The sequence below is a fragment of the Zootoca vivipara genome, chromosome 4, assembly GCF_963506605.1.
Source record: "Zootoca vivipara chromosome 4, rZooViv1.1, whole genome shotgun sequence".
Lineage (NCBI taxonomy): Eukaryota > Metazoa > Chordata > Lepidosauria > Squamata > Lacertidae > Zootoca > Zootoca vivipara.
The window spans coordinates 18,662,722-18,690,032 of NC_083279.1; the positions used below are offsets into that span (position 1 = coordinate 18,662,722).

The 27,311-nt window shown below is 48.5% G+C and overlaps 1 protein-coding gene across 2 annotated transcripts in view; it reads left to right on the forward strand.

The window, feature by feature from the left end:
• Window positions 1-25,632, forward strand: part of OBI1 (ORC ubiquitin ligase 1) — a 34,144-nt gene extending 8,512 nt beyond the window's left edge. For both annotated transcript variants that reach the window (XM_035116117.2, XM_035116118.2), the window contains exons 2-6: window positions 3,276-3,411; window positions 4,496-4,587; window positions 6,302-6,550; window positions 14,932-15,020; window positions 23,741-25,632. In XM_035116117.2, coding sequence (XP_034972008.2) covers window positions 3,276-3,411; window positions 4,496-4,587; window positions 6,302-6,550; window positions 14,932-15,020; window positions 23,741-25,304 — 2,130 coding nt within the window. In that variant the 3' untranslated portion in view covers window positions 25,305-25,632. The remainder of the gene's footprint in view (window positions 1-3,275; window positions 3,412-4,495; window positions 4,588-6,301; window positions 6,551-14,931; window positions 15,021-23,740) is intronic.
• Window positions 25,633-27,311: the final 1,679 nt, after the last annotated feature.

Below are 27,311 nucleotides of genomic sequence, written 5' to 3' on the forward strand. Positions count from 1 at the left end.
TCGTCCCTAGCTAGCGGGACCAGTGGTCTGGGATGATGGGAACTGTAGTCCGAAAACAGCTGGAGACCCAAGTTTGGAAAACACTGTTTGAGATAAAGGCACTTGACCAAGGGCATGGAAAACCACTGGTATGGTCTGAGGAGAGTTCAGAGGGCAGAAAGAGAGCCCTGAATGACTGTATTTGCCCCCTGAGCCTGAGATATCCCCCACATGCATTACAAGAGATTGTAGAGGACTTAGGTATGTTTGCCTAGGATAGAGCGGTAGACCACAATGCTTGAGAAATTAGGCTTTTTTATTTTATCCTGTGTCTCATATCTCTGGAAGTAGAGCAGAGTTTAGAAGCACAAATATATCAAAGGCTTTTGGGAGCAAAAGTAACATTTGTTTTGGTCTCTAAAGAAGTTTTCGCAGTGGGCGAAGTAGCATTATGAAATGCAGAATTTCTCTGTTTATAGTTGATTATTGAATCCCAGGGCTGGACTCCAAGCAGAATTTTAAATTAAAGGGAGATCTTATTAGTAATGCCTTTCAGAAACTTATTTTTCTAAAACTGTTTGTGCTCCTTTAGGAAAATATATAAGCATCTTGTTAAGATACAAATACTTAAAACCCCAATTCTCTGTGGCATAGCAGCTCTTTACTTCTGCCTTCTGTACAATAGAACATATTATATTGGATAGTTATCAGTGCTTAGAACATCTCAGCAGGGTGGAGAAAGCCTCTTGCCCTTCCGTGGTAGCTTCACTAATTTTTGTCTGCAGGGAAATGGCAAACTGGCTGATTTTTTTTGTGCTGCAGATTCTGCAGCCAGTCTAAACTCCGTTTCAAGTTTGTCACTTATCGTCGCATCTCTTGGGTCTTTTGTCCTGGGGTTCCGTGCAAAAGAAACATTGTGCAGAACTTGGGCTTTGGACAGTCTGGACTTCCTATTTATTTTCTAAAGTTTCTAGTTCTCAGTGTGGTGTAAAACCGGGAAGGCGAAAATCCTGGAAACTTGAGTTACATTGGGCCACCGTGCCAGAAGCAGTCTGGGGCAATCTTCTAAAAGTCTAGCAAGCAATATCTATACGTTTTTGTTACTTTTTTCAAACATTTTCACAAAATCAAATAATTACATTGTTTCATAAATTGACTTCCTACCCTCACCTCCACAGTGTTTTTACTCAAACCCTTTCTACTACTGCATTATATATATATTTGCCTGTTACAGAAAGCTTCTCTATTACAATTAATTTATCCTTTTTCTTCTGCTTTTATCTCACGATTTCATTTGAATATATATATATATGGTTTGAATATATAGTTTGAATTTGAATATATCTAGAAAAGTTCATCATTTTGATCTCTTAATTTTGCTGTCATCTTTGCCATTTCTGCATAGTCCATTACTTTCAAAAGCTGCCACTCCTCTTCTGTCCTTTTCTGTGCATATAATATTCTAGCTGCTTGGACCTGATATCACTTTCACTTTTCATCACTTTTTAAATTTGTAATACCGTCTTTCTGTCTTACAATACCCAAGGCAGTTTACAAGCTGAAGAAACAAAGACTGTACACCTTATAACAATCTAATGCAATACAAAAAAAATGTGATAATAAAACATAACCTAAAAATAAGCGACCTACTTCAAATAAGGTAACATTCAACAATCCATTAGAATAATATACAGTAGAAAAATATTAAATATCAGCATATAAAAATTAAACAGAAATCCACTCTTAACAATTACAATAATTAATTTCTAAACTACAATCATTAAAACAACGGCAAGCCACGGTGCATAAAATAATACAATACAAATTGAGAAGCAGAGACTGGAGGGTGAGGCAAGGCAGGTGGAAGAAGCCTGGCCTGATGAAGTCTCTCCCCTCACTTTTTACATTCCACTATGTTTACCCCTAACTCGGAAAATTAGAATATCGTCGAAAAGTGCATTTATTTCAGTAATGCAACTTCTTATTTTTTTTTCTTTTAATTTCTACAAATGCTTTCTTTTGGAAATTCCACAGTAATAAAACAAATCGTTACAATAATACAAAAATAAACATTGCTATTACATTTCATTAATTACATTCCATTTATAATTGACCCCGCCTAACGACAAATAATTACAATTACAACAAATAAAGGCTTGACATATCTTGCATGTCATGCATCTATCTCATATATTGGTTTCACCTTTTAAGTTGCATTACTGAAATAAATGCACTTTTCGACGATATTCTAATTTTCCAAGTTTTACCTGTATTTCTCTCTCTCTCTCTCTCTCTCTCTCTCTCTCTCTCTCTCTCTCTCTCTCTCTCTCTCTCTCTCTCTCTCTCTCTCTTTCTCTCTCTCTCTCTCCTTTGGTGGCATTGCTCTTTGCTGGCTTACTAGTAGTACATGTGAAAAGGATCCAGGGGTCTTCGTGGACCAGAAGCTTAACATGAGTCAACAATGTGATGCAGCAGCAAAAAAAGTTAATGCTATTCTAGATCGCATCAACAGAAGTATAGTGTCCAGATCAAGAGATGTAATAGTCCCACTCTATTCTGCCTCAGTCAGACCACACCTGGAATACTGTGCCCATTTCTGGGCATCACAATTTAAGAAGGATGTTGACAAGCTGGAACAGGCTTCCACAACCTCTGCCCTCCAAATGTTTTGAGACTACAATTCCCATCATCCCTGACCACTGGTCCTGCTAGCTGGGGATGATGGGAGTTGTAGTCCCAAAACATCTGGAGGGCCGAGGTTGAGGAAGCCTGAGCTGGAACGTGTGCACAGGGAGGGCAGTTGAGATGATCAAGGTTGAAGGAGCTGGATATGTTTGGCCTTGAAAAGAGGTGACTGAGAGGAGACAGGATAGGCACCTTCAAGTATCTTAAGGGCTGTCACATGGAAGAGGGAGCATGCTTGTTTTCTCCTGCTCTGGAGGGCGGGACTCGAACCAATGGCTTCAAGTTGCAAGAAAGGAGATTCCGACTAAAAAGACAGAAAAAGCTTTCTGACAGTATGAGCTGTTTGACAGTGGAACGGTCTCCCTCGAGAGGTTGTGGACTCTCCTTCCTTGGAGGTTTTTAAGCGGAGGTTGGATAGCCATCTGTCATGGATGCTATAGCTGAGATTCCTGCATTGCAGGGGGTTGGTCTGGATGACCCTTGGGTCCCTTCCGATTCTATGTTCCTTGTATGCTAAGCATGTTTTTTTATGTGTGTTCCAAGCCATAAAGGGAAAAGAGCCATTGCTGCTAGAATACCTTTTTTAATTGTTATACCCTCTCCGTTGCAAGGTCCGTCATCCGGTCATCTGTGCCAACAACCATGTCTTCTGTTCCATTTGTATTGAAGTGTGGCTGAAGAACAACAGTCAGTGTCCTGCTTGTAGGATCCCCATCACCGCTGACAATCCTTGCAAGGAGGTCATAGGTAAGGCAGCCTTTCCCCCTCCCATCAAATGCATGCAGAATCTTTTTATCCTCTGAATGGCATGGAGCCTTTGTAGCATCCGGCTGCGCCGTTTCTGCCGAGGCTCGCAACCAGCTCTTGTATTTTCATTCTGTGCCCTTTTTTGCAAAGGTGGCGTCCGTTTCACTAGATCCCATTTTGTTTTTGTAACATCCCCGAGAAACAGATTTGACTGCGATAGCGTGAATGGGACAGGTTATCCAGCAAACCCAGGTATTCCCAGCCATAGTCTTGATTCTTCAGCCAGTGTGCTGCAGTGGGGTGTAGTGGTTAGAGCAGGTGTCGCCAACGCAGCACCCGCAGGGGCACGTGCCAAGACCGTTCCTGGCACCCACAGGGTCCCTCCCCCTGCTGAAATGAGGCTTGAAAGAAGCATTCTGTTGTAGCCAAGAGAATAGATTCAACATGTGCTTAGCTGTGCTAAATGTTTGTTGTTTGTGCCAGGGACAGTTTCTCCAGTTTGCAAATCATGTACCCCAAAAACTGGCAACCCAGAAGTGGAGTGTCAGGCTGGGAAACCTGATTTTAAATCTCCGCTCAAGCTGTGAAGTTTACTACTTGACTTTGGGCCAGTTACTTCCCCCCCCCTACTTAGCCTACCTCAAAGGGTTGTTGTCAGGTATGTGTGTTACACATTCCAGGAAACTGCATGGGAGCGATCGCAGAGATGGTGGCAACCCCAGATTATAAGCAAAGAAGACTTTAGGCTGAAACCCTCTACCTGGCAGCAAGGCCTATGGAAATCAGCATTCTGATTTCTGAGTAGACATGCAGAAGGTGTAATGAATTTAACAAGTAAATAAAAATAAATACAACTGCATCTCTCAGAGCGTTTGTCAGGGGGAGAGTGACCTTAGGATGTGACAGCCTTTGTGAATCGTAATCTTAACATAAATTATATTTAAACTTCAAAATGAAGTGTGCAGACTTGCTGCCCCTGAGGCAGGGAGGCTGGGTGTTGTAGTCCGGAGACATCTGGAGGGACTGCAGATGTTTAGAAGAAAGCTGAGCACTGAACGGAGCCTCACTTGTTGTGTTGCTGCAGGAGGGACGAGTGAAAGCAACCCTGTGTTCAGCCCGGAGGTCAGGAAACAGCTACGCAAAACGAGGCTCGAGCTCATGCACAAAGAATATGAGGTAAGATGGTGTCAGGAAGGGTGGTTTGTGAGGTTCTGGTTTGTATGGAGCCAACTCCCTTGGGACACATTAGGGATGGGGAACCAACAACCTATGGACCTTATTAGGTCCGCAAGGCCATTTTGGCCAAGCCACAGCCACCTGCCCTACACCTGTGAAGTGTGGGGCAGGTAATGACCTGGCTCAGGTAAAAGCAAAGTGCTCCACAAGACTCAGCTATCGTGCCCGGCCTCTTGCGGAACACTCCACGAGACAAGGCTTCGCAAGAGGGTCTTTGTGGATGTTCTGGGGGCTTTGCAAGCCCTGGCGAATCAGTGGGTTCTCTGGTCCTGCGTTAGAAACCCAGCCAGTACACCACCTGTATATTGGGGAGTTTAAGGTGTGCATTGGATGGAAGCCCTATTTTGAAACTGCTTTGTATTCCAAGGTACAGATCTGGCTAAAATAATAATTATAAGAATAATAATTTATTATTTATACCCCGCCCATCTGGCTGGGTTTCCCCAGCCACTCAAAGTGGCTCCCAACAGAATACCTGTATTAAAAACACGATAAAACATCAAACACAAGAAACTTCCATAAACAGGGCTGCCTTCCGATGTCTTCTAAAAGTTGGATCGTTGTTTGTTTCCTTGACATCTGATGGGAGGGCGTTCCACAGGGCGGGCGCCACTACCGAGAAGGCCCTCTGCCTGGTTTCCTGTAACCTCACTTCTTGTAGTGAGGGAACCACCAGAAGACCCTCAGAGCTGGACCTCAGTGTCTGGGCTGAATGATGGGGGTGGAGATGCTCCTTCAGGTATACTGGGCCAAGGCCATTTAGGGCTTTAAAGGTCGGCACCAACACTTTGAATTGTGCATCTGCCTAGGTTCTGCTGAGAAAAAGATGTTGTGTGAGATCAGCCTTTGGTCTGATCCAGTACCATAAGATCTCTCTCTCTCTCTCTCTCTCTTGCACACAAATACAGTGGACGCTCGGGTTGTGAACATGATCTGTGTGGAGGCACGTTCGCAACCCGCAGCGTCTACTGCGTTCGCGATTCGGCGCTTCTGTGCATGTCTCCTCCACCCCCATCGTTTAGCCCGGACATTGAGATCCAGCGCTGATGGCCTTCTGGCGGTTCCCTCACTGCGAGAAGCAAAGCTACAGGGAACCAGGCAGAGGGCCTTCTTGGTAGTGGTGCCTGCCCTGTGGAACACCCTTCCATCAGAGGTCAGAGAGATGAACAACTACCTGACATTTAGAAAACACCTAAAGGCAGCCCTGTTTAGGGAAGTTTTTAATCTGTGATATTTTAATGTATTTTGCTATTTGTTGGAAGCCGCCCAGAGTGGTGGGGGAAACCCAGCCAGATGGGCGGGGTATAAATAATAATAATAATGCGCAAAGCGCAATTTAGTGTTTCTGCACATGCACGTGCGCCGAAACCCAGAAGTAACCTGTTCTAGTACTTCTGGGTTTGGCGCAGAGCACAACCCGAAAAGCGGCTGTAACCCAAGGTATGACTTTATATACATGCACCCTTTTATGACAGGCTCAAAGCCAGCTCATTTTCTGTACTGGGATCAGCCTACAAAAACCTGCAGGAGAATTGAGCAGTATAACAAAGAAACTTAGCCATTATTGTTGTTGTTTCCTCTCCTTTTTCCTCTTCTTTTCCTGCCTCCTGCAAAAACGTATTTCCCCTGCACCCGAATTTGCCTCACTCGGAAGGATGAAATAGAATCTCTGCAGAAGGAAGTGGAGGAGCTGAAAGAGAGCAAGCTTAGCCTGGAGGCGCAGCTCAAATCTGTCCTGCACCCCGAGACGCTAGAAGTGTCTGACAAAACCCGGGCAAGTCCAGGACTCTCGGAGGACGAGCACAAGGTTGATCCAGAGACTTTGGCGGTATGGACACAGAAGCTTCAGGCGGCTAATGATATGTATGAAAAAGTGAAGGATGACATGGGAACACTAGCGGAGGTAATGAATGCGAAATCTGGCGATATTGAATGGGCTGGGATAGCGGGCAGTATAACCTCTTGTGTAATTTCCTAGGTGGGTTGGGAAGCGAACTAGGGTTGAGGCACTGGGTCAATGGTCCTTCTGTTAATTGGCCATGGTCCAATATTCCATGATACCAAGAACGCGGTTGTATGAGGGCTACGTTCCATCTTCATTTTTGACACACCGTCATTTAAGGTCACAAGCAACCTCTGAGCCGTGCGGGGATTGTGTTCTGGGTCACTGCACACTTGAGTGAAATTGTGCGCAATTGAAATACCCCGTCCCCCATTCCGCCCTTTTAGTGATGTCTTTCATGACGTTTCCGGGTCACTTTGGGGCTTGGCGCTGTGTGCAACTACGCACGTATCGGCCACGACTAAAACGGAGGCTGCCTGTAATTAACAGAATGGCGCATGAACGTTCCCTTCATGGCCGCCGAGATCATGTAACACCGAAAGACCTAGATTGGCTCCCAGTACGTTTCCGAGCACAATTCAAAGTGTTGGTGTTGACCTTTAAAGCCCTAAAAAGCCTCGGCCCAGTATACCTGAAAGAGTGTCTCCACCCCCATTGTTCAGCTCAGACACTGAGGTCCAGTGCCAAGGGCCTTCTGGCAGTTTTCCCTCCCTGCGAGAAGTGAAACAGGGAAACAGGCAGAGGGCCTTCTCGGTAGTGGCGCCCGTCCTCTGGAACGCCCTCTCATCAGATGTCAAGGAAATAAACAACTATCGGACTTTTAGAAGACATTGGAAGGCAGCCCTGTTTATGGAAGTTTCTTGTGTTTGATGTTTTATGGAAGTTTTTAATGTTTGATGTTTTATTGTGTTTTTAATATTCTGTTAGGAGCTTCCCAGAGTGGCTGGGGAAACCCAGCCAGATGGGCAGGGTATAAATAATAAATTATTGCTGTTGTTATTATTATTATTACAGGATGGTGCATGCATGTTCCTTTCATTTAGGACCCACAATCTTGTAACTGTCCCTCTAATAATAATAATAATAATAATAATGATTTATTTGTATCCCGCCCATCCGGCTGGGTTTCCCCAGCCACTCTGGGCGGCTTCCAACAAAGATTAAAATACATTAAAATGTCACACATTAAAAACTTCCTTTCGCTCCACCTATTTTGGCTCCCCCACTCAACTTCTTCTCTCTCCAGATTGTCCACCCGTCCATGAAATTTGCTCAGTGCCAAAGAGCCACAGGACCTCATCCTGGCTTAGCATAATTTAAGCAATCTGTAGGGAGCCTCTGTCTCATGGTGTGCTAACCCACCCTTCCTCTTGCATGGTCAGAAGGAAGAGTTAAGACACTTCCCGTTTTGCTTAAGTGCCATTTGCCTGACCTTGCAGGCCCAATCCTTATCTGCGCCCACCCCGATGGGCTGACTCTGACAGGCAGGGCAACCCATTTGCCCGTCACCTAGATGCCAGATGCTCCACCTGCCTGCGAAAGTCCCATGTGCAGGCTCTGACAGTCAACTGGTCTGTCGGGCAATTGGGAAACGCAGCACAAAGGCGCTTTGCAAGCCCCGTGTCTGCGTTTCTCGAGCGCCAAGTCTTGGGTTGGCGGAGCGGCTTTGTATTGTTTGTCAGCTGCAGGGTCGTGCAGCCAATCCTGCAGGCTTGAACCAACGGCCCATCAGCTGGTAGAGGCATGACTTCAGCCCCTGTTTTTTGCAGGTGTCGGCTGTGCTGCTGAGCTCCCTAAGTGGGTACACCGTCGAGCACGGGGCAATAGGTGTGGTTTGGAGGAAACGGGGATGTGGGTCAAAATTCGGCCTGTGGGCCGCAGCCCTGGTGCGCAACTGAATTTCTGACCTTTTCTTTGTTGCGGGTGTGCAAATGTGTGCGCCTGTGGCTTCCTTGCCCTTAAAACTGAAAAACGAGACACTGATTCCATTCGAGGAGACAAGAGGGGCTTTAAATCCTGAGGCTTATTAATAGCAGCATTCTGCAAGCGATACCAATGGGGCCTGGCAAATAAGTTGTCATCGCATATTTTGTTCTCTAGTGTGTGTCTGTGCCTCTCTCTTTTTTTTCTATAAAGGGGAAAAGCCCCTTGACAATCTTAACTCGGTTTGGGAGAGTCAGGAAGCTGTTCGACACTCATTTTGCTGATACCTGCACATTGTAATGTGTCACAGTGGCCGGAGTGGACTACTTCAGAGTAACGACGCTACGCAGCTCTGCATTTTATTCTTTTATTGGTGCTGCGTATTTACAGTGCTCAAGTCATTGCTATTTACACGGAGCGATGTTGTCAGTCGGTTTCAGAACCTCCTAATGGCTTTTGGCGCGTCTTTCTCCAACACAAAAGCTTTGGCAGACCCATCCTCTTGCCCCTCCTCTTCCTGCGTAATTCTGGAGTTGGGGGGATGGGTCTTCCCCCCTTACTTGCCCCTTCCTGTCCCACCTGGGACCCTGGCTCCTCTACCTTGCCTGAGCCTCGGACACGACTTCCTGCTTCCCCACTGGAATCGGAACTCTCCCTGCTTTCCCCTTTGCTCGGGGACGGGCTTGAACTCAGGAGGGGAGGGACTTCGCGATATCCCCTGTCCCTCACATCCACCCCCCTCCCAAGCTCTCCTTCACCCCTCCCCAGGCCCCCCCCATGTGTCGGTGACGACTGGAAGCCTAAAAACTCGGTGCTCTCCGAGCCCGTTGGTGTGAACACCTCCCCCCAGTCCTGCGAGCCCCCCCCTTCCGCCTGGGAGGACGGGAATCCCAAAAAGTCCGTGGCGTCAGAGCTGGTGGGGGTAAAAATGTTTTGCCAAGCTGCTCCTTCCTCTGACTGGGTGGATCTTGGCGACACCCATACCTCATCCTCTGGTTCCTCAAACTCCGCTTCCCAGCGCCATGGTGAGCTGTTCTCCCGTGCCTCCTCCTCCTCCCCCTCCCTTTCCATGTGCCAGGGCTTGGGTCTGTGGGGAAAGAGGGCGTGAAATTCTTCCACCAAGAATTCCTCCTGTATCTGAGTGGCGGGAACCCATTCATTCTGGGACGGTGGAGCATCCTCCCATGCCATGAGGTACTCCAGGCCCCCCACCCCCCACCTTGAATCCAGGATGGCCGTGGCCTCATTGAGTTGCTCCCTGCTTTCCCTCTCCCCCCCTCCCTCGGGGGTTTGTTCGCTGTCTCTGAGCCTGCTGCTTTCCCTGTACGGCGACAGCAGCGATCTATGAAACACTGGATGCACCCTCATGTCCTCTGGCAGTGCCAGCCTGTATGCCACCGGGTTGACCTGTTGCGTGACCGTGAAGGGGCCCAGCCATTTGGGTGCCAGCTTTTTGCACCTCCCTCTGGTGGGAAGGCCCTCCGAGGACAACCACACCTTGTCCCCCACCCTGATGACCTCCCCTTGTCGCCTGTGGCGATCTGCCCCCTTTTTGTACGCTTCCTTGGCCCTCTCCAAGTGTTCTCTGAGCTGCTGGTGCACCGTCTCCAGTTCCTCTGCCCAATCCTCAGCCTGTGGGCCCTCCTCCTCCTCCTCCCTCTCCCTCTCTGGGAAAGATCTGAGGTCGCGCCCGTAATTGGCCTTAAAGGGCGACACCCCTGTGGAGACGTGCACTGCATTGTTGTAGGCAAATTCTGCTAGTGGCAAGCGATCCACCCAGTCCGTTTGCCGCTGGCTGACGTAGCATCTCAGGTACTGCTGCAGAATGGCGTTGACCCTCTCCGCTTGTCCGTTGGTCTGCGGGTGTCTAGCCGTCGACAAGCTGACCTCCACCTGCAGGAGGTTCATGAGCCGCCGCCAGAACCTGGAAACAAATTGGCGGCCACGATCCGAAATAACCCTTAAAGGTAATCCATGCAGTCTGAAAATGTGATCAACAAACAGTTTGGCTGTCTCTTCTGCCGAGACTGCCCTGGCACACGGTATAAAGTGACACATTTTGGACATGAGGTCCACCACCACCAACACTGCAGTCTTACCCCTGGACGAAGGCAGATCTGTGATGAAGTCCATGGACACCACTTCCCACGGCCTGTGTGGTGTGGCTAAGGGCTCCAGCAACCCTGGTGGCGCTGCTCTGACCACCTTCGCCCGCTGGCAGGTGGTACAGCCCCTTACATAGTCTCGAACATCTTCCCTCACCCCTGGCCACCAGAAGTGTCTCATGACTAGGTGAGTGGTCTTGTCCCTTCCAAAATGCCCCGCTGTAGGGTTGTCGTGCATCTGCTTGAGGACCGTACGTCGAAGCTGGGTGGTGGGTAGGTACAGCGCACCCTTGTAGAAAAGCAGCCCTCTGCGTTCTGCAAAGTCTTTTGCCTGCTCCCTCCCCCCTCTCAGTTCTCTGAAGATGCGGTTGGCAAATTCATCCGCTGCCGTCAGTGCTGTGAGTTCTGCCTCGCTCACCACTGCTGCTCCGCAGGACCATGCCGACGGGGGGAAAATGTGCCTTGGGGCTGGTGGCGCCTCCTCCTCCATGTACTCTGGCTTGCGGGAGAGGGCATCCGCCCTGACATTCTGCTCTCCTGGGATGTAGTGTATGGAGAAGTTGAAGTTCGAGAAGAACTCCGCCCACCGTATCTGCCGCTGGTTGAGCACCCTGGCAGTTCTCCAGAACTCCAGGTTCTTGTGGTCTGTGCACACCTGGATGGGGTGCTTGGCGCCCACCAGGAAGTGTCTCCAGTGCTGGAACGCCGCGTGGATCGCAAGAAGTTCCCGATCAAAAACTGTGTAGTTTCGCTCGGGCTGGGTCAACTTCCTGGAGAAGAAGGCACAGGGTCTCCACTCTCTGTTGGCGTCCAGTTGCAACAAAATGGCGCCCACAGCCTTATCAGAAGCATCTGTTTCAATGCGTAGGGGCGCGTCCTGAACCACGTGGAACAGGTTCTGGTCTGAGGCGAACACCCTCTTGAGGCTTTCGAACGCTGCTTGCGCCTCTGGTGTCCACCTGAACTTCTGCTTGCCTCTCAGGCAGTCAGTGATGGGAGCCGTAACTCGAGAGAAGTTCTTGATGAACTTCCTGTAGAAGTTGGCAAAGCCTAGTAGGCGTTGGGCATCTTTGCGCGTCCTGGGGCTGTGCCAGTCCAGGATGGTCTGCACCTTGTCCTTGTCCATTGCCAGCCCCTTGTCTGACAGCTTGTAGCCCAGGAAGTCCACCTCCTTGGTGTGAAACTTGCACTTCTCCAGCTTCACATACAGGTGGTTCTCCTTCAGGCGCTGTAACACCTCCCTGACGTCCTTCACGTGCTGCACTGGGTCGTTGGAGTAAATAAGGATGTCATCCAGAAAGACCAAGCATTTCCTGAAGAGTAGGGACCCCAGGACGTGGTGCATGAAGGCCTGGAAGCATGCTGAGCCCCCTTGCAACCCGAAGGGCATCACCAGATATTCAAAAGAGCCCAGAGGCGTGAACATCGTGGTTTTCCACTCATCGCCTTCCCGGATCCTGATCAAGTTGTACGCCCCCCTCAGGTCTAGCTTGGTGAAAATCTTGCCTCTGCGTGCCGCTGTCAGGAGATCATCCACTCTGGGCATGGGGAAAGCCACTGGCTCTGTCACCGAATTCAGCCGTCTAAAATCCACCACAAGACGGCGCTGTTGCGTGTCTTTCTTGTCCACCCAGAAGACCGGGCTGCCCCCTGCTGCCTTGCTTTCTCTGATGAACCCCCGCTTGAGGTTCTTGTCGATAAAAGCGCGCAGATCCTCCAGTTCCTGGTCTGACATGGCGTACAGCTTGGCTGGGGGTATAGTTGCCCCAGGCACCAGGTTGATCTGGCAGTCAAAAGGCCTGTGTGGGGGCAGGTGGTCGGACTCCGCTTCACTGAAGACCTCCTGCAGGTCCCAGTATGGTTTGGGTATCGCCTCACCCCCTTTGACGTGCATGGTGGCCACCGTGGCTATCGGAGGCCCCTCCCCTGGTTGGTGCTGCATGCAATGTTCCAGGCAAAAGTCCGATCCAAAAGTGATGCATCTCTGATGCCAACTTATGGAGGGGTCGTGGCGCGCCAGCCAGCTCATGCCCAAAACGATTGGGGGGTCTGAGATGGTGGTGACGTTGAATGCCAGTGTCTCTGAGTGCCTTCCAACCGTCATTCTCATGGGGGGGTTTGATGAGTGATGGCCCCTCCCAGCAGCTCTCTGCCGTCAATGGTTGCCACGTGCAGAGGAAAATCCAGCTGCAGAAGCTGGATCTGGTGCTCTTCTGCAAAGTTTCTCGAGAAGAAGTTGGCTGAGGCACCACTGTCAATTAGGGCGAGGACCGTCAATGGATAGCCATTTGGGAGCGTGAGCGTCACTTCTAGAACCACTCCTGCTCTGGGAGGGGTGGGCTGGCTCTGCTCCTCTCTGTGCGGGTGGGTGGGCTGGGGCTGTTGTCTGCTGACTGTGCCTGGCTGCCGCCCCTTGTCTCCTGCAGCCAGGCTTTCCCGTTTCCCTGCTGTGGTGCTGCGTCAGTGGGGGAGGGCACAACCGTTCCCGCCTTTCCTTGCCACTCCCTGCGATGTGGGCAGTCTCTGACGAGATGCTGGGGGGAGTTGCAGAGAAAGCAATTCCCACCCCTTCCCTCCTTGCGTCTTGGCGCCGCTGGGGTTTGAAAAGCCCGCGCGCGCGCGCTATCAATCTGCATGGGTTCCTGGTCCTGACTGGCCCCAGGCGTGGCTTGAAAGGGTTGTTGAGGGAGTGGCTTCTCCTGCGACCGTGGGAACCAAGCCCGCTTTGCGCGCGTTGCTTGCTTGTCGCTCCATCTGGATTCCTGCCTCACCCCCACCGCCAGAGCCGCTTTGCTCAGTTGATCCATATTACTGGGCTTTGGACCTCTCGAGAGCTCATCCTTCACCTCCTCATGCAACCCCAAGTAAAACGCCGCTTGCATTGGGGCAGACTCCAGATCCCACCCCAATCTGTGCACCAGCATGGTGAATTTCGCCCAATACGCGCGAACTGTCATATTTCCTTGGCGTAAATTATGAAGTTCCTCCTTAGTCTGGTCCATATGACTATCGGACGAATACATCGTTTTCAAACCTTCTAGAAATAGTTTGACATTCTTCATGCAAGGATTCCTTGTTGCAATTAACGGTCTTAGCCACTCCCTGGCCGCCCCTGTAAGGTGCTCCACAATAAACGCTACTCTGTGCTCATCATCAGGGAACTCATCGTGGTGCAGCTCAAGAGCATACACAATCTCAGTCTCAAAGCCCTGAAACTCCTTCGGGTCTCCATTGAACTTGCTTACTAGGGTCCCGGCTCTCCTTCCTGGCAGCACTTGGACTTGGGGTGCCCCTCCCGCCTTGTTTTTCTCTGCATCCAGCTTGTTTTGGAGGTCTACCGCCACCGCCTTTAAATGCTGCTCTTTTTCCTGGAGCTCTCTCACTTGTTCCGCAAGTTGTAGCCGGTCGTCCTGGACCTTCTTAGTCTCCTCTTTAGCTGCCTTCAATTCTCCCTGCGCCTGCAGCGACAGCTGTTGCAGTTCTAGCTGGGCTTGCTCAGCGATCTGCCGCCACTTCTCCGCCTCTGACACGCTCATCCCGGCAACTCCAAAGTAGCCCAAAAATGATTAGGAGGTTGCTGTCACAGTGGCCGGAGTGGACTACTTCAGAGTAACGACGCTACGCAGCTCTGCATTTTATTCTTTTATTGGTGCTGCGTATTTACAGTGCTCAAGTCATTGCTATTTACACGGAGCGATGTTGTCAGTCGGTTTCAGAACCTCCTAATGGCTTTTGGCGCGTCTTTCTCCAACACAAAAGCTTTGGCAGACCCATCCTCTTGCCCCTCCTCTTCCTGCGTAATTCTGGAGTTGGGGGGATGGGTCTTCCCCCCTTACTTGCCCCTTCCTGTCCCACCTGGGACCCTGGCTCCTCTACCTTGCCTGAGCCTCGGACACGACTTCCTGCTTCCCCACTGGAATCGGAACTCTCCCTGCTTTCCCCTTTGCTCGGGGACGGGCTTGAACTCAGGAGGGGAGGGACTTCGCGATATCCCCTGTCCCTCACATAATGTTAATGCATTTAAAGTATTTAGTCATGTGGAGGAGAAGGAGGGGGGGGGAACATGGAATTGCCATTAGTACCTCCCCACCACCACCCCTTAATGACTGTCAGGCTGAACTAACATGGCTCTGTTTATTTCCCTGGGTAGAAGCCTTGCGGTGTATTTTGGGAATATAAATTAAAAATGCCTGTTCTCTCTCTCCAGTTTTTGCAAGCCATTTCCCAGGGTAATTTTTAAGTGGTGTCTCTGTCGAGGGTAGGCGGGCAGGGTCTCGGAGAAGAGGGAGCGGAGTTAACTGTTGCTCCTGTCTAAATATGCTTCCCCTCCTTTAAAGTCTTATAAACATTACGAGTGAGTTTGTTTGGGGTTTTTTCCCCTGCGCGCTTACAATCCTATTTATTTCCATATAGGTAAATAAGAAGCTGAGGCTCGAAAACAGTGGCCTTGTGAGGGAGAACTTGCGGCTAAAGGCTGAGGTTGGAAGCCGATCGCCCCAGAAGTATGTAAATATTTTAAAACCTGTCGTGCATTATTCATTTGATCATACGCAGCTACCAGAGGACCATAACCGCCGTTGCAGGAATGCAGACTGGGCTGGTGGAGAGCTTTGTCTTTGTTTTCTGTGTGTGTGTGTGTGAGAGAGAGAGAGAGAGAGAGAGGATTAAGTAGGAATTCTGAACTGCTTGTCTTCCTTCAGACTTAGATGCCACATTCCGTCTCTGTCTGAATGCATGGTGATTTATATTAGATTTGTTTCAAAACAACCTAGAACGATATTACAAAAACTGCTTGACATTTGCCTGTTTCCTACTTCCCCTCCCCCGCCCAACCACCATCCCAACCCCCTGTGCTGTTCTATAGACTAAAAAAAAAAAAAATAGATTTATTCATGAGTCCTCAAAGCAACTTGCACCAAAACAACTTGCACCACAGGTATTCAGGTGGAAATTTATTGGTTTTGTTAAAAGTGTTTGTGGCGCACCCTACAGCCTGAAGGTCCAAGGGTAGAGATTCAAAAACAGGACAATCAAATCAACAGCAAGTAAAAATGATTCCCCATTCCTAACTACACCCTTGTATTCAGATGCTTGGATGCCATGGGTGGCAAGGGGATCTATGGAAGTAAATTAATGGGCAGGCAAAGAAAGGGTAGAGCAGGGATAGCCAACACGGTACCCTCAAGATGTTGATGGACTTCAACTCCCATCAGCCCCAGCCATGGGAAATGATCAGAGATGATGAGAGCTATAGTCCAACAACATCTGAAGGGTGCTGTCAGAGGTTGTTACGGCTACTCTTGAGTAACGACTTTCCACATACTTGTCTTTAAAAGAGTCTTTATTGGTGCATGTTATTTACAGTGTGGTGAGCTGTCGGGTTCATGTCCGCTTACTCCGTCTCAGAATCTGGCACTGCCCCTTTTCGCGACTTGGACCAACATAGCGGTCTCGGGACAGCGAATCTCCTCCCCTTTCTCCTCCTCCTTAATTCCGGTGCCGGGGGAAAGGGTCTGCGCTCCATCTTTTCCCTCTCCTCCCTTTCCATCTCTCTCCTTTCCCGCCTGTGGAGCAGGGGCTCTCCCATGCTGCCGGAGACCTGGCTCTCTCTCTCCGCTTCCTGACTAGCCCCTTCAGACCCCGCGCTTTCATGGCTGCTTGGGGACGAACTGCTCCTGATGAGAGGGGGAGGTTCTCTGTAATCTCTCCCCCTTACATCCACCATCCATTCTTCCTCCACCAATCCGTAATGTTTCCAGGCCAGCCTCAGAGCTGGGAAATTCTAGCCTACTCCTGGTTGCTCTAAAGATTACTTGGAGAACTTGGTGGAAAGCCATATTGTCCCCTCTTCTCAAAACGTTGGTTGAAACAGATCATAGCAATGTCATGCGGTAGAAGTCCACCGTTGCCCCAATGACTCCTCCAGTAGTTTTGTGGCCATCGTCCATTTCCCCCCAGGACTCATACAACAAGTTTTGGAACTCGGGATCCCCAACATGGCACCTGTGGGCACAGTGGCACCCTTGGAAATTCCCATCGGGACCCACCAAGGCCCACCAGCCTCTTCCAGTGTTTAGTTCTTCTTCCTTTGTTGAATTTAAAGAGTGTGGTGAACAGCTCCTATCACTGACCATTGGCCATGGTGGTTGGAGGTGATGACAGTTGGAGTCCCAACAACTTCTGGAGAACTTCGTGTTCCCCACTCCTGATCTGCTATGTTAAAAGACCCATCGCTTAAAAGAACGGGTTGAGATTGGGAGAGCACAGTTGGTAGAGCAGGAGACTCTCAACCTCGGGGTTGTGGGTTTGAACCCCACATTGGACAAAAGATTTCTGCCTTGTAGAGTCCTTTCTGACTCTACAATTCTATGATCCTATGAGAGAGAGGGCAGTCATCTCATCTTGGCTGTCTGATGTGTGCAAACCACAATGTTGGGTCGGACATGAGATACATTCCTACCTAACTTCCTTCCTGTGTTAAATGCACTAGAAATAGACTGGTGGGTTAGTTGGTGTGCTGATGTAGCCCTGCTCAGTCTGTACTTTTCAGTGTGTCCCTTATGGCTGCTAGAATGTTGGTCTTTCTGAGGTCCAGAGACACTTCTTAAGAGAACCTGCGCTTGAGAGTACAATGCTTTCTCTTGGTAAGCAAATTAGAGGTTGCCTCTAATGCAGGTTGCATTAAATAAACATCTTACACATTTCTTCCATTGGACTTTTCTGCTAGATCTGCATATAAGTGAACTGTGCTCAGTTGTTGCGTGTTTTGCACAGACAAGTCTCTCTCTTCCTCTCGAAGTAAATGGCAGCTTGCTAACAGGCCCCCATGAGCTAGGCTATCCTTGCAAGGGGGGCTGCTACTGATGCATTGAAGATAGATGGTGACCAGCCTGAAGGGAAAGCGACATGCTCCCTGCTTTTCCAGCGGGAGACAAGTGTTGTTGGAATTTGAACAGCGGAGGGTGGGTTCAAATGCTGCCTCGGCCTCTGTTGGCAGAGCCCAACAGTACTTTTTGCAGCATTGGAAAGCAGGGAGACGGTGCCCCCCTCTGAAACTTGCATTTCGTTGTGTGCCCTTCCCCTCTCCACTCTGCTTAGGAGGACGACAAGAAGGCCCCAAGAGAATTTCCAACTTCTCCCAAATGCTTCGGCTTGAAACAGAAACAGAGTTAGCTTCACAGCCATTTTGAACGTGCAATAGCCTGGTGTCAGAGGTTCTTGCGACTACTCTAGAGTAACAACGCTCCTCATGCTTGTCTTTGAACAGCTTTTTATTAGTGCATGCTATTTACAGTGAGCTGGGTATGTACAACATGTCTGCTCAGTCCGATGCAGAATCCGGCACTGAACCGCCCCCTGACTTCCTCCAACATAAGAGTCTTGGGACAGCAAACCTCCTTCCCCTCCTTCTCCTGCGTAATTCCGGAACCGGAGGAAAGGGTCTACGCTCCATGTTTTCCTTCTCCCCCCTTTCCCCCTCTCTCTCTTCCTCCCTCCTGTGTCGCAGGGGCTCTCCCGTGCTGAGAGAGCCCTAGCCCTTTCTCTCCACTTCCTGACTGCTCTCCTCAGCGTCCTCGCTGCCCTTGCTGCTTGGGGAGGAGCTGCTTCTGATGAGAGGGGGAGGGACTCTATACTCTCTTCCCCTTACACCTGGTTTGCATAATCCCAGGGTTTTCGACCTTTTTGAGTCCACGGCTCCCTTGACCAACTACATTCTTCCTGCGGCACCCTTGAGGGGCTCAGGAGCCCAGTTATGTCACCCCTTTTCAGTAGAGGCAGCAGCTCCTCACCCCTTCTTCAAACACTCTCCCTTCTGGAGTGTTCCCTCGGCCTCCTCTCCTCTCCTTGGGAATCCTTCAGGCAGCAACTGCCACTGCCCCTGATCTTTGAGCCCCCCACCCCCCAAGAGAGGTGCCTCCTCACACAGGGGCCTGGGAAGAGGATGCCCCCAGCCTTAGCAGCCTGATGGAGACTGGCCAAAGCTGAATGTGAGGCCATCTTACTCACCTTGGGACTCAGCAGTAGGCATCACAGGGCCTGCATGGCGGCAAGGCACCTCTTCAGCACCGGACACTCAGCTCCTAGGCAGGCCTTGCACACAGGAAGCACAAGAAAGGCCAACACAGGGCCTGTCTGCCTGCCCAGCCGTCCACTTGGTGGACTGGCTGGCTGGGCTCCCTCACCCACTTTGCTTACTTACTGCAAGGCCACCTCTGCTCCTGGCACCCAGCACCCCCTGACCAGCCCCAGAGGCACCATTCACCTGGGGAGCCTGTAGCTGTGCAAGCCTTCGGGAGGCAGAGGGCGCAAGAGGGCATCAGAGGAGGGAGGGAGGGAAGGAAAGAGGGACAGAGGCCAGGGTTGCCCACGGCACTCCTGACCACCATTCAAGGCACCCCAGGGTGCCACGGCGCACGGGTTGGAAACCACTGCTGTAAGCCAAACTATAGTTTTCTGAGACCATGTGAAGGTGGGGGTCCCAGAGAAGAGTCCACAGCCAGTTTGTTCTTCCTTAAGGTCCTTTTTGCTGCCATGCTGAGCTGAGGTGAGGTTTGGCTTAGCAACACGAGTCACTGACACTTGACGGCAAATACTTTCAGGGCGGCTTACAAACGGGAAAGTAGCAAATATTTAAGTGGCGAGTAAAAGTGGCCAAACCCACCCACCCACCCCCAGCCTAAATTCAGACATCTTGAGAAACTAGGAAGAACTTGGCCCAGCACAAAAATGATAACCGATACATTTATGTATGTATTAATGTGTGTGTGTGATACTTCTACGCAGCTCTTCAGTTCAAATGAATACTCAACAAGGCTTAGAAAAGAAACAGAAATCCAATATGCAAGATTAAAACCGCAAATACAATGACTGAAAGTAGCGTTTGTTAACTGCAGCACCAAAACAAATGTTAAATATATTTATAAGTCTGTGCAGGAAGAGTTCAGCTTGTAGTGTGTTCACCTGACACAGTTAATTTTTGATCGGTTTTTGTTATTCCTTGCACCTGTGGGCGTGCTTCATGTTGCATCTTCAGTCTCTTGGTCGGGTGTGCACTTCAGCAATTGCAGAACACTTTTAAGTTTCTCTAGCCACATCCCTTCAGAACTGATCAGCTCTTCTTTCTATTGGCTTACCCCCAATTTTGGTTCGGGTGAAATTTGAGCAGCAGCTCTCAGTATGAACCAGGCAGAGGGCCTTCTCAGTAGTGGCACCCGCCCTGCGGAATGCCCTCCCGTCAGATGTCAAGGGAATAAACAACTATCTGACTTTCAAAAGACATCTGAAGGCAGCCCTGTTTAGGGAAGTTTTTAATGTCTGGTGTTTTATTGTGCTTTTAATTCTGTTGGGAGCTGCCCAGAATGACTGGGAAAGCCAGGTGGGCGGGGTATAAATAATAAATTATTATTATCATTATTATCGTTATCATCATGAACCAATCAAACCTCCCCAGGGTGAATATTCTGCATCTGGGGTGCTATCACCCCATCCTGTGCCCTTTTAAAATGTGGGGCTTTTTCGAGTGGGGGGGGGGGTTATTGAGTGCTTGTTGTTGTAGTTTTGATGATGTATTTTGTGGTTTTATATATTTTGATTTATTCTGTGAACCTCCCTGAGACCTCCAGGTATAGGGCAGTATATAAATACAATAAATAATAATAACATAATAATACCGTACCACTGAGAAGGCTCTCTTCCTAATTGCCACCTGGCTCACTTCAGATGGCTTGGGGCAGCCGTAGGAGGAACTCTGAAGATAAGCCTGAGTTTACAGGTTGAGAAAGGGCATATCCTTCAGAGATCTAGGTACCAAGCCATTTTAGGCAGGCACCAGGACTTTGAATTACGCCCAGAAATCTAACTAAAACTTGTGAAGCCTAAGCGATCTAGGGAGTCAGCACAAACTCTTCATCAAAAGCACCGCTCTGCTCAACTGACTGCTGTGTTTTTTTGAAGTTTGCGGGTTTGGAGTTCCAAGGAAACAAGCAGCTTTGCAAAAGATTTTTTATTTTATTTTAAGTTTCAGCACTGCGTAAGCCAGGAGAAAGCTGTACATCAGAGAGGGAAAAAATAATCGCAAGGCTCCAAATGAGTCTTTAAAAAAAAAAATCTCTAAAGGATGGTGACAATTACTGAATTTCATATTGGCATTTTTATATTTGACAAGGTGACATTGCGGATGAAATGTATATTGTAAAACACTGCTGAGCTGTAAGAAAATGATTGAATGTAAATATTTCAAGATGTGGACTGCTGTTCAAATGTTATCATAAATCTCTGCCATTGTTTTAGGGGATAATTCTTCATGCATATTTGAGTTGAATGGATAGGCCCAGCCCCTGGTAGGGTAATCTTCTGCTTGTTATTGCCTTAGTTCTGCTAATGGTTTAATTTTCAGCCGTAGACTCTCTTTTTTCCTGAAGTATTCTCTGCTCCCTTTTATCATAGATGTAGAATTTTGGGGCTTAACTAGGGCATAATCGCCATGCTCTTTGTTTTGTCGCAACGTGGTGCTTTGCTTGACTTGAAAAGACATGGGCATGACCCATCCTAGTGTGGGCGCAGCTTCCAAGAATGGAAAAGCTGGTATCACCATCATTTTAGTTGTACCCCACCCATCTGACTGTGTTCCCCCAGCCACTCTTGGGCAGCTTCCAAGAGATATAAAAACATAATCAGAACATCAGACAAACTTTCAGATGTCTTCTAAAAGTTGTATAGCTATTTATCTCCTTGACATCTGATGGGGCGGCATTCCACAAGGTGGGCGACTCTACCCTAAAGGCCCTCTGCCTGGCTCCCTGTAACTTCACTTCTCGCAGTGAGGGAACCGCCAGAAGGCCCTCGGAGCTGGATCTCGGTGTCCGGGCTGAACGACAGGAGTAGAGATGCTCCTTCAGGTATACAGGGCCAAGGCCATGGAGGGCTTTCTCCTGCACCATTCTCCTGCCTCAGAGCCTTCCCAGTCTTATATTTCCATGGTAGGTTCCCTAGGCTGTTGCCTCCCCACATTTTTCCTCATCTAGCCAGTCCTTGGCAAGAATCTGTATTGGAATTCTTTTGATGACGATACTGTTTTATCGCTTGTGGTATGTTGGCCAGGAATCTATTGGGAGGATGGGCAGGATATACATTTAAGTAATTGTCATTATTTATGGCAGTGTTTCCCAACCTTGTGCCTCCAGCTGTTTTCGGACTACAATTCCCATCATTCCTGACCACTGGTATTACTAGCTAGGGATGATGGGAATTGTAGTCTCAAAACATCTGGAGGCACAAGGTTGGGAAACACTGATTTATGGAACTTAGTAGTCCCTTCTTTAAATGAAACCCCTTTTTTAAAATGAAATGTAAACTCAGCACAACTTACAATAGTTACTGTATATTCCTGCGTATAAGACTACTTTTTAACCCAGGGAAATCTTCTCAAAAGTCGGGTGTCGTCTTATATCCTGGGTCGTATTTCTTTTACGGCGAGTATATCCCAAACTCTATATTTTAAATGGAAAAGTTGGGGGTCATCTTATACGCCCAGTCGTCTTATACACCGAAATATAGGGTAAATAAATAGCCCAGCAATGCCTGGAGAGCCCACAGATTCCTCATCTCCCTTCCCATTCCGTGTCTGCCGTAATCCCTTCCTTCTCAGAGTCCCTCTTACTTTCCCTAACTCGATAAATGTGTCTGTCTTCTGAACCACCTCCACCAGAGCTATGAGTTGCTGGCATATAACAAATTGTCTATTTAATTACATTTAACTTTCAAGCCACAGGTTTCTTCTAGGAGGCCTATAGAACCATGTTTTGTTGATCTTGTCATAAAACTTGTTGTTGTTTAATTGTTTAGTCGTGTCGGACTCTTTGTGACCCCATGGACCAGAGCACGCCAGGCACTCCTGTCTTGCACTGCCTCCCACAGTTTGGTCAGACTCATGTTCGTAGCTTCAAGAACACTGTCCAACCATCTCGTCCTCTGTCCAAGTCCCCTTCTCCTTGTGCCCTCCATCTTTCCCAACATCAGGGTCTTTTCCAGGGAGTCTTCTCTTCTCATGAGGTGGCCAAAGTATTGGAGCCTCAGCTTCAGGATCTGTCCTTCCAGTGAGCACTCAGGGCTGATTTCCTTCAGAATGGATAGGTTTGATCTTCTTGCAGTCCATGGGACTCTCAAGAGTCTCCTCCAGCACCATAATTCAAAAGCATCAATTCTTCGGCGATCAGCCTTTTTTATGGTCCAGCTCTCACTTCCATACCTCACTACTGGGAAAACCATAGCTTTAACTATACAGACCTTTGTCAGCAAGGTGATGTCTCTGCTTTTTAAGATGCTGTCTAGGTTTGTCATTGCTTTTCTCCCAAGAAGCAGGCGTCTTTTAATTTCGTGACTGCTGTCACCATCTGCAGTGATCATGGAACCCAAGAAAGTAAAATCTGTCACTGCCTCCATTTCTTCCCCTTCTATTTGCCAAGAGGTGATGGGACCAGTGGCCATGATCTTAGTTTTTTTGATGTTGAGCTTCAGACCATATTTTGCCCTCTCCTCTTTCACCCTCATTAAAAGGTTCTTTAATTCCTCCTCACTTTCTGCCATCAAGGTAGTGTCATCAGCATATCTGAGGTAGTTGATATTTCTTCCGGCAATCTTAATTCTGGCTTGGGATTCATCCAGTCCAGCCTTTCACATGATGAATTCTGCATACAGTGGTACCTCGACTTATGAATGGGGCAAATGGCCACACGCTTACGAATTTCTCGACATCCGAACAGAAACCGTGGCGGTTTTAGATAGGTTTTTTCAACTTACAAATTTTTAGATGGGGTTGCTTCAACTTACGAATTTTTCAGTTTCCAATGCATTCCTATGGGAAATTGCGTTTCCAATGGCGCTTTTCGACTTACGAATTTTTCGACCTACGAAGGTGCCTTCGGAATGGATTAAATTCGTAAGTCAAGGCACCACTGTATAAGTTAAATAAGCAGGAAGACAATATACAGCCTTGTTGTACTCCTTTCCCAATTTTGAACCAATCAGTTAATCCATATCCAGTTCTAACTGTAGCTTCTTGTCCCACATAGAGATGAAGGAGGTCATGAAGCTGTGTGAGGGTAAATGGGATTGTTGAGGGTTGCTTCTTGTATAAATAAGCAAAATGTAAGAATTGGGGTGTTGGTTGACTCTGTGTTTCCTTTGACCCTCTTTAAACGCCTCGCATTTTGGTTTCCTGCAGATTCGGAAGGTTTACTGTCGCCGTGCTTCAGTCCAAGCTGGAACAGTGTGAGCGCGAGACCAACCGCCTGAAGAAAGCCTTGGAGAGAAGCGACGCCTACATCGAAGACCTGGAAGCTCAAGTCGCTCAGCTGAAGAGGGAAGGCAGCCAACGGAAAAGCACAAGCCCGGAAAGCGACGCCGCGGATCCCATGGAGGACAAAGAGAGCGGCAGAAGCGCAGCCAACGAGATAGCGCTGCTGGAGAGCCCAGAAGAGCACATAGACCCGAGCTGCTTGTGCGCTAGCCACAGCCCGGATGACCTCGAGCAGCCAGCGGGTAGCGGGCTCTTGGGGAGCAGCAACGATGTGTGCCTCAATTCAGCCGGCCGGGGCTGTCCGGATGAGCCCATCGCTCAGTGCTCGTCCGGCACGGACGTTTTTGCACACTCTCAGGAGGGCCTCTTGGATATAGGGGGCTCCGAAATGGACACCTGCTCAGAGCAAACATGGGATAAAATAGAAGACTGTGTGCCGTATAAAGAAGAGCTTTATGAACTGCCGGATCCCTGCACGCCTCTCTCTCTCAGTTGCCTGCAGCTGAACACTCCCGGCAACAAAGACGACCCCACCACCAAAGAGGAGGATCCCAGAGAGACACCCACCTTTCTGAGGAAACTGGAGTTTGAGGATTTCGGCGAGGCGTCGGACGACGGGAACAAAGACTCTCCGGAACATAGCGCCAGCAGTTGCGAGGGCGGCGAGACCAAGGCGGCCTGTTTTGCTTCGGACAAGCCGGTGTTTTGGAACAGGTGCCAACCACGCTATGACGAGAACTTTGAGGGCGCGGAGCCCAGCGCGGCCCCGAGCGACTCTGGCGAACCTTCGGCGAAATCCAGCGACAAAGCGCACAACCCGAGCGTTCCGAAAAAGCTGCATCCTGTCCGCTCTTCGGAAATGAATCGGACCAGGACGTCCAGCGAGGCATCGATGGATGCCGCCTACCTTGATAAAATCTCCGAGCTGGATTCTATGATGTCCGAGTCAGACAATAGCAAGAGCCCCTATTACACGTCCAAGTCGTCTTCTGACCTGGATAACTCTTGCAAGTCGACGCAGTGTCCCGACCTCCTCAATGAAAAGGATAAGACAGTCAAGGAGAGGAAGGAGCAAAACACTCTGAAAGGCCCTCTTGCAGGTGATAATTCGGAAGAGGGGAACGACTGGAAGTCTGCCACTTTCCCCATCCTTTCTCCATCTGCGTTAGATACGACAGAGCCCTTCCCGTTATTTGCCGGCCGGACTTCAGAAACGAGCGAAACGAAACCTCGGAGTTTCCTATTCCAAAGAGAGCTTTCCCCAAGCTTTCTGTTTAGCAACTCTCGAGGGTCATTTGAAGAGCACAAACTTGGGTCCCCTCTCTTTAAGGTGGCGCCCGAGCTGCAGAACCTCCACAACCAACTCCCGTCTCCTTGGTCGTCATCCTTCATGCCCGACAGAAAAGCCAAAAGTATCCACGCGTCGGCGAAAAGGAAAATCCAGAATAGCCTGTCTAGTGCGAGTCCATCAAAAACGACCAAGAACTGATTCCCTTCTTGACTGTCAGTGGGGGTTTTTTGTCTTTGTTTTCCTAAACAGAATACTTTAGTGCCAATGTGAAAATGTTCATTCCGTCACCAAACCCTGCAAATTCCTTTGGGGTTCTCCAGTGACCTCAGTCTGTCCTACACTGAGCGACGGAGTGTGGAAATCCTTTGATGCAGGGGTGAGGATCCTGTGGCCTTCCCAGATTCATCCAGACTACAATTCCCATCATTCCTGACAATCGGCTTGGGCTGGTGGGAGTCTGGCAACATCTGTAGACCCACAGGTTCTTTCCCCCTCTGCTTTGGAGTACATTTTCTTGAAGAATAAATCTTCGTAGCATTTATCTCTTGATAGATGTCTTCAGGTTTAGACACCTCGGGGTTTGTTTTTGCTTCTTTAGCGTTGGGTTATAGGAGGTCTCTACCCTGTGAGGAGCTGTTAAATGCCCAGTTACTGAGCCCTTGACAGATCTTCAAAGCAGTTTCTCGTGGAGACAAATCATGATATGGGTTTGACACCGGTGGGGTGGCTGCGTTGCATCTTATTTTCTTCTGCAAAAATGTGACAGGAGCTATCATCACAAAGCCCAGCTTCTTTCCGAACCTGGCTTCCACCGTAAAACATTTGCTTGCTTGCACCTGCATGAGTCTTTGCTGAATCTGTAGCTTTGAATATGTAGCTGTTAGTCTCTTTCTTTGGCAGTTTTCATTTGGGGGAAAAAATGTTGTTTTGCTGAAGACACAGAACCCAGTCCTTTTTGCTTCTTTGCTCTCTCTTTTTTTTCCCTGTTTTTTTTAATTAAACACTGCTTTCAACTTTCCAAAATGAGAAAGTGCCACTGTTGTACAAGACCGTGTTGTTTTGTGACTGTGTAGTTCATAAAAATGGGTTGGTATGCTAATGCCTTGTTTACCAAATGTGCACTGAGCATTTTACATGAATACTGTACTGTTTTACATTAATACTGCATGCTTTTTTTTCTATGTGGAATGAATAAAAAAAAATGTCACAAGCGCCGCATTTCCTTGATGCTGCTTCAGATACTGAATTAGCATACAAAGAATTGGAGACTTTTGTAATTAGAAATCCTACTCGGAATGTTCATTAAGTCGTTCCCTGTGATAGCAGCGCGTACCAGTTTTGTCAATGTGGTATCGAATAATGTAGCTGGTATCTTTTGATTTCTATCAGGCATTAACGTTTGGTTTCAAATTCACTTGTATTCTACTCTTGCCTTCAAAGAGCTCCGGGTAGAAAAATGTTCAAGGGGCTATTGCTGTTCATTTGTGTATGAGGTTTTTTTGGGGGGGGTTGCATTTCAACCCCTGTCAGCTAGGGTCAAGCAAGAGGAACTGGCCTGAACTACACAATATGGCATAATCAACCCCTCGTAATTAGTACAGCTGAGAATGTGTGATGGATTTCTTATTCTGTGGTCTGTTTTCCTGGCTTGTGGCACTGGGGGAAATAGAGGGAACAACCTACCAAGAATAGCTGAATCTGTCAATTTCACTTCCTCTTGCATTCTCCAACCTTGATTTCCGTTCTCCACATTTACACTGATGGAAGGAATCCTCAGAAAATTCATCAGCATCTTAGCAGGAACCTTTTCCAAGGATACGATTATACCTGCCAGGCACATTTTTTGCAAGAAATCTCTCCAGATGGAATGCATTTTTTCCCACTATTACATGCACTATTACATACAATTTTTTTTCTTTTTTTGTAATTTGGTTGCAGAACTTCCCAAAATTCCAACAATTGCAATTTTTGACAGATAGTGTTGTTTTGCTTTCGATGCCATTCCAGGAAGTGAACAACCTGTGGAATATTTTTTTCAGGGAGCTGCGCCTGGCATTATCTAGTTTTAGGTGCAGCGCAAATACTTTCCCTCCCCCGGGCTTTGACCCTTGATAGGTAGGGTATTGTAGCCTCTTTTAGTGGGGCAGGAGTAGTATTCCTTTCTTTTAGTTTGACTGTGTTTTTAGTCTTTTATTTGAATTTTGC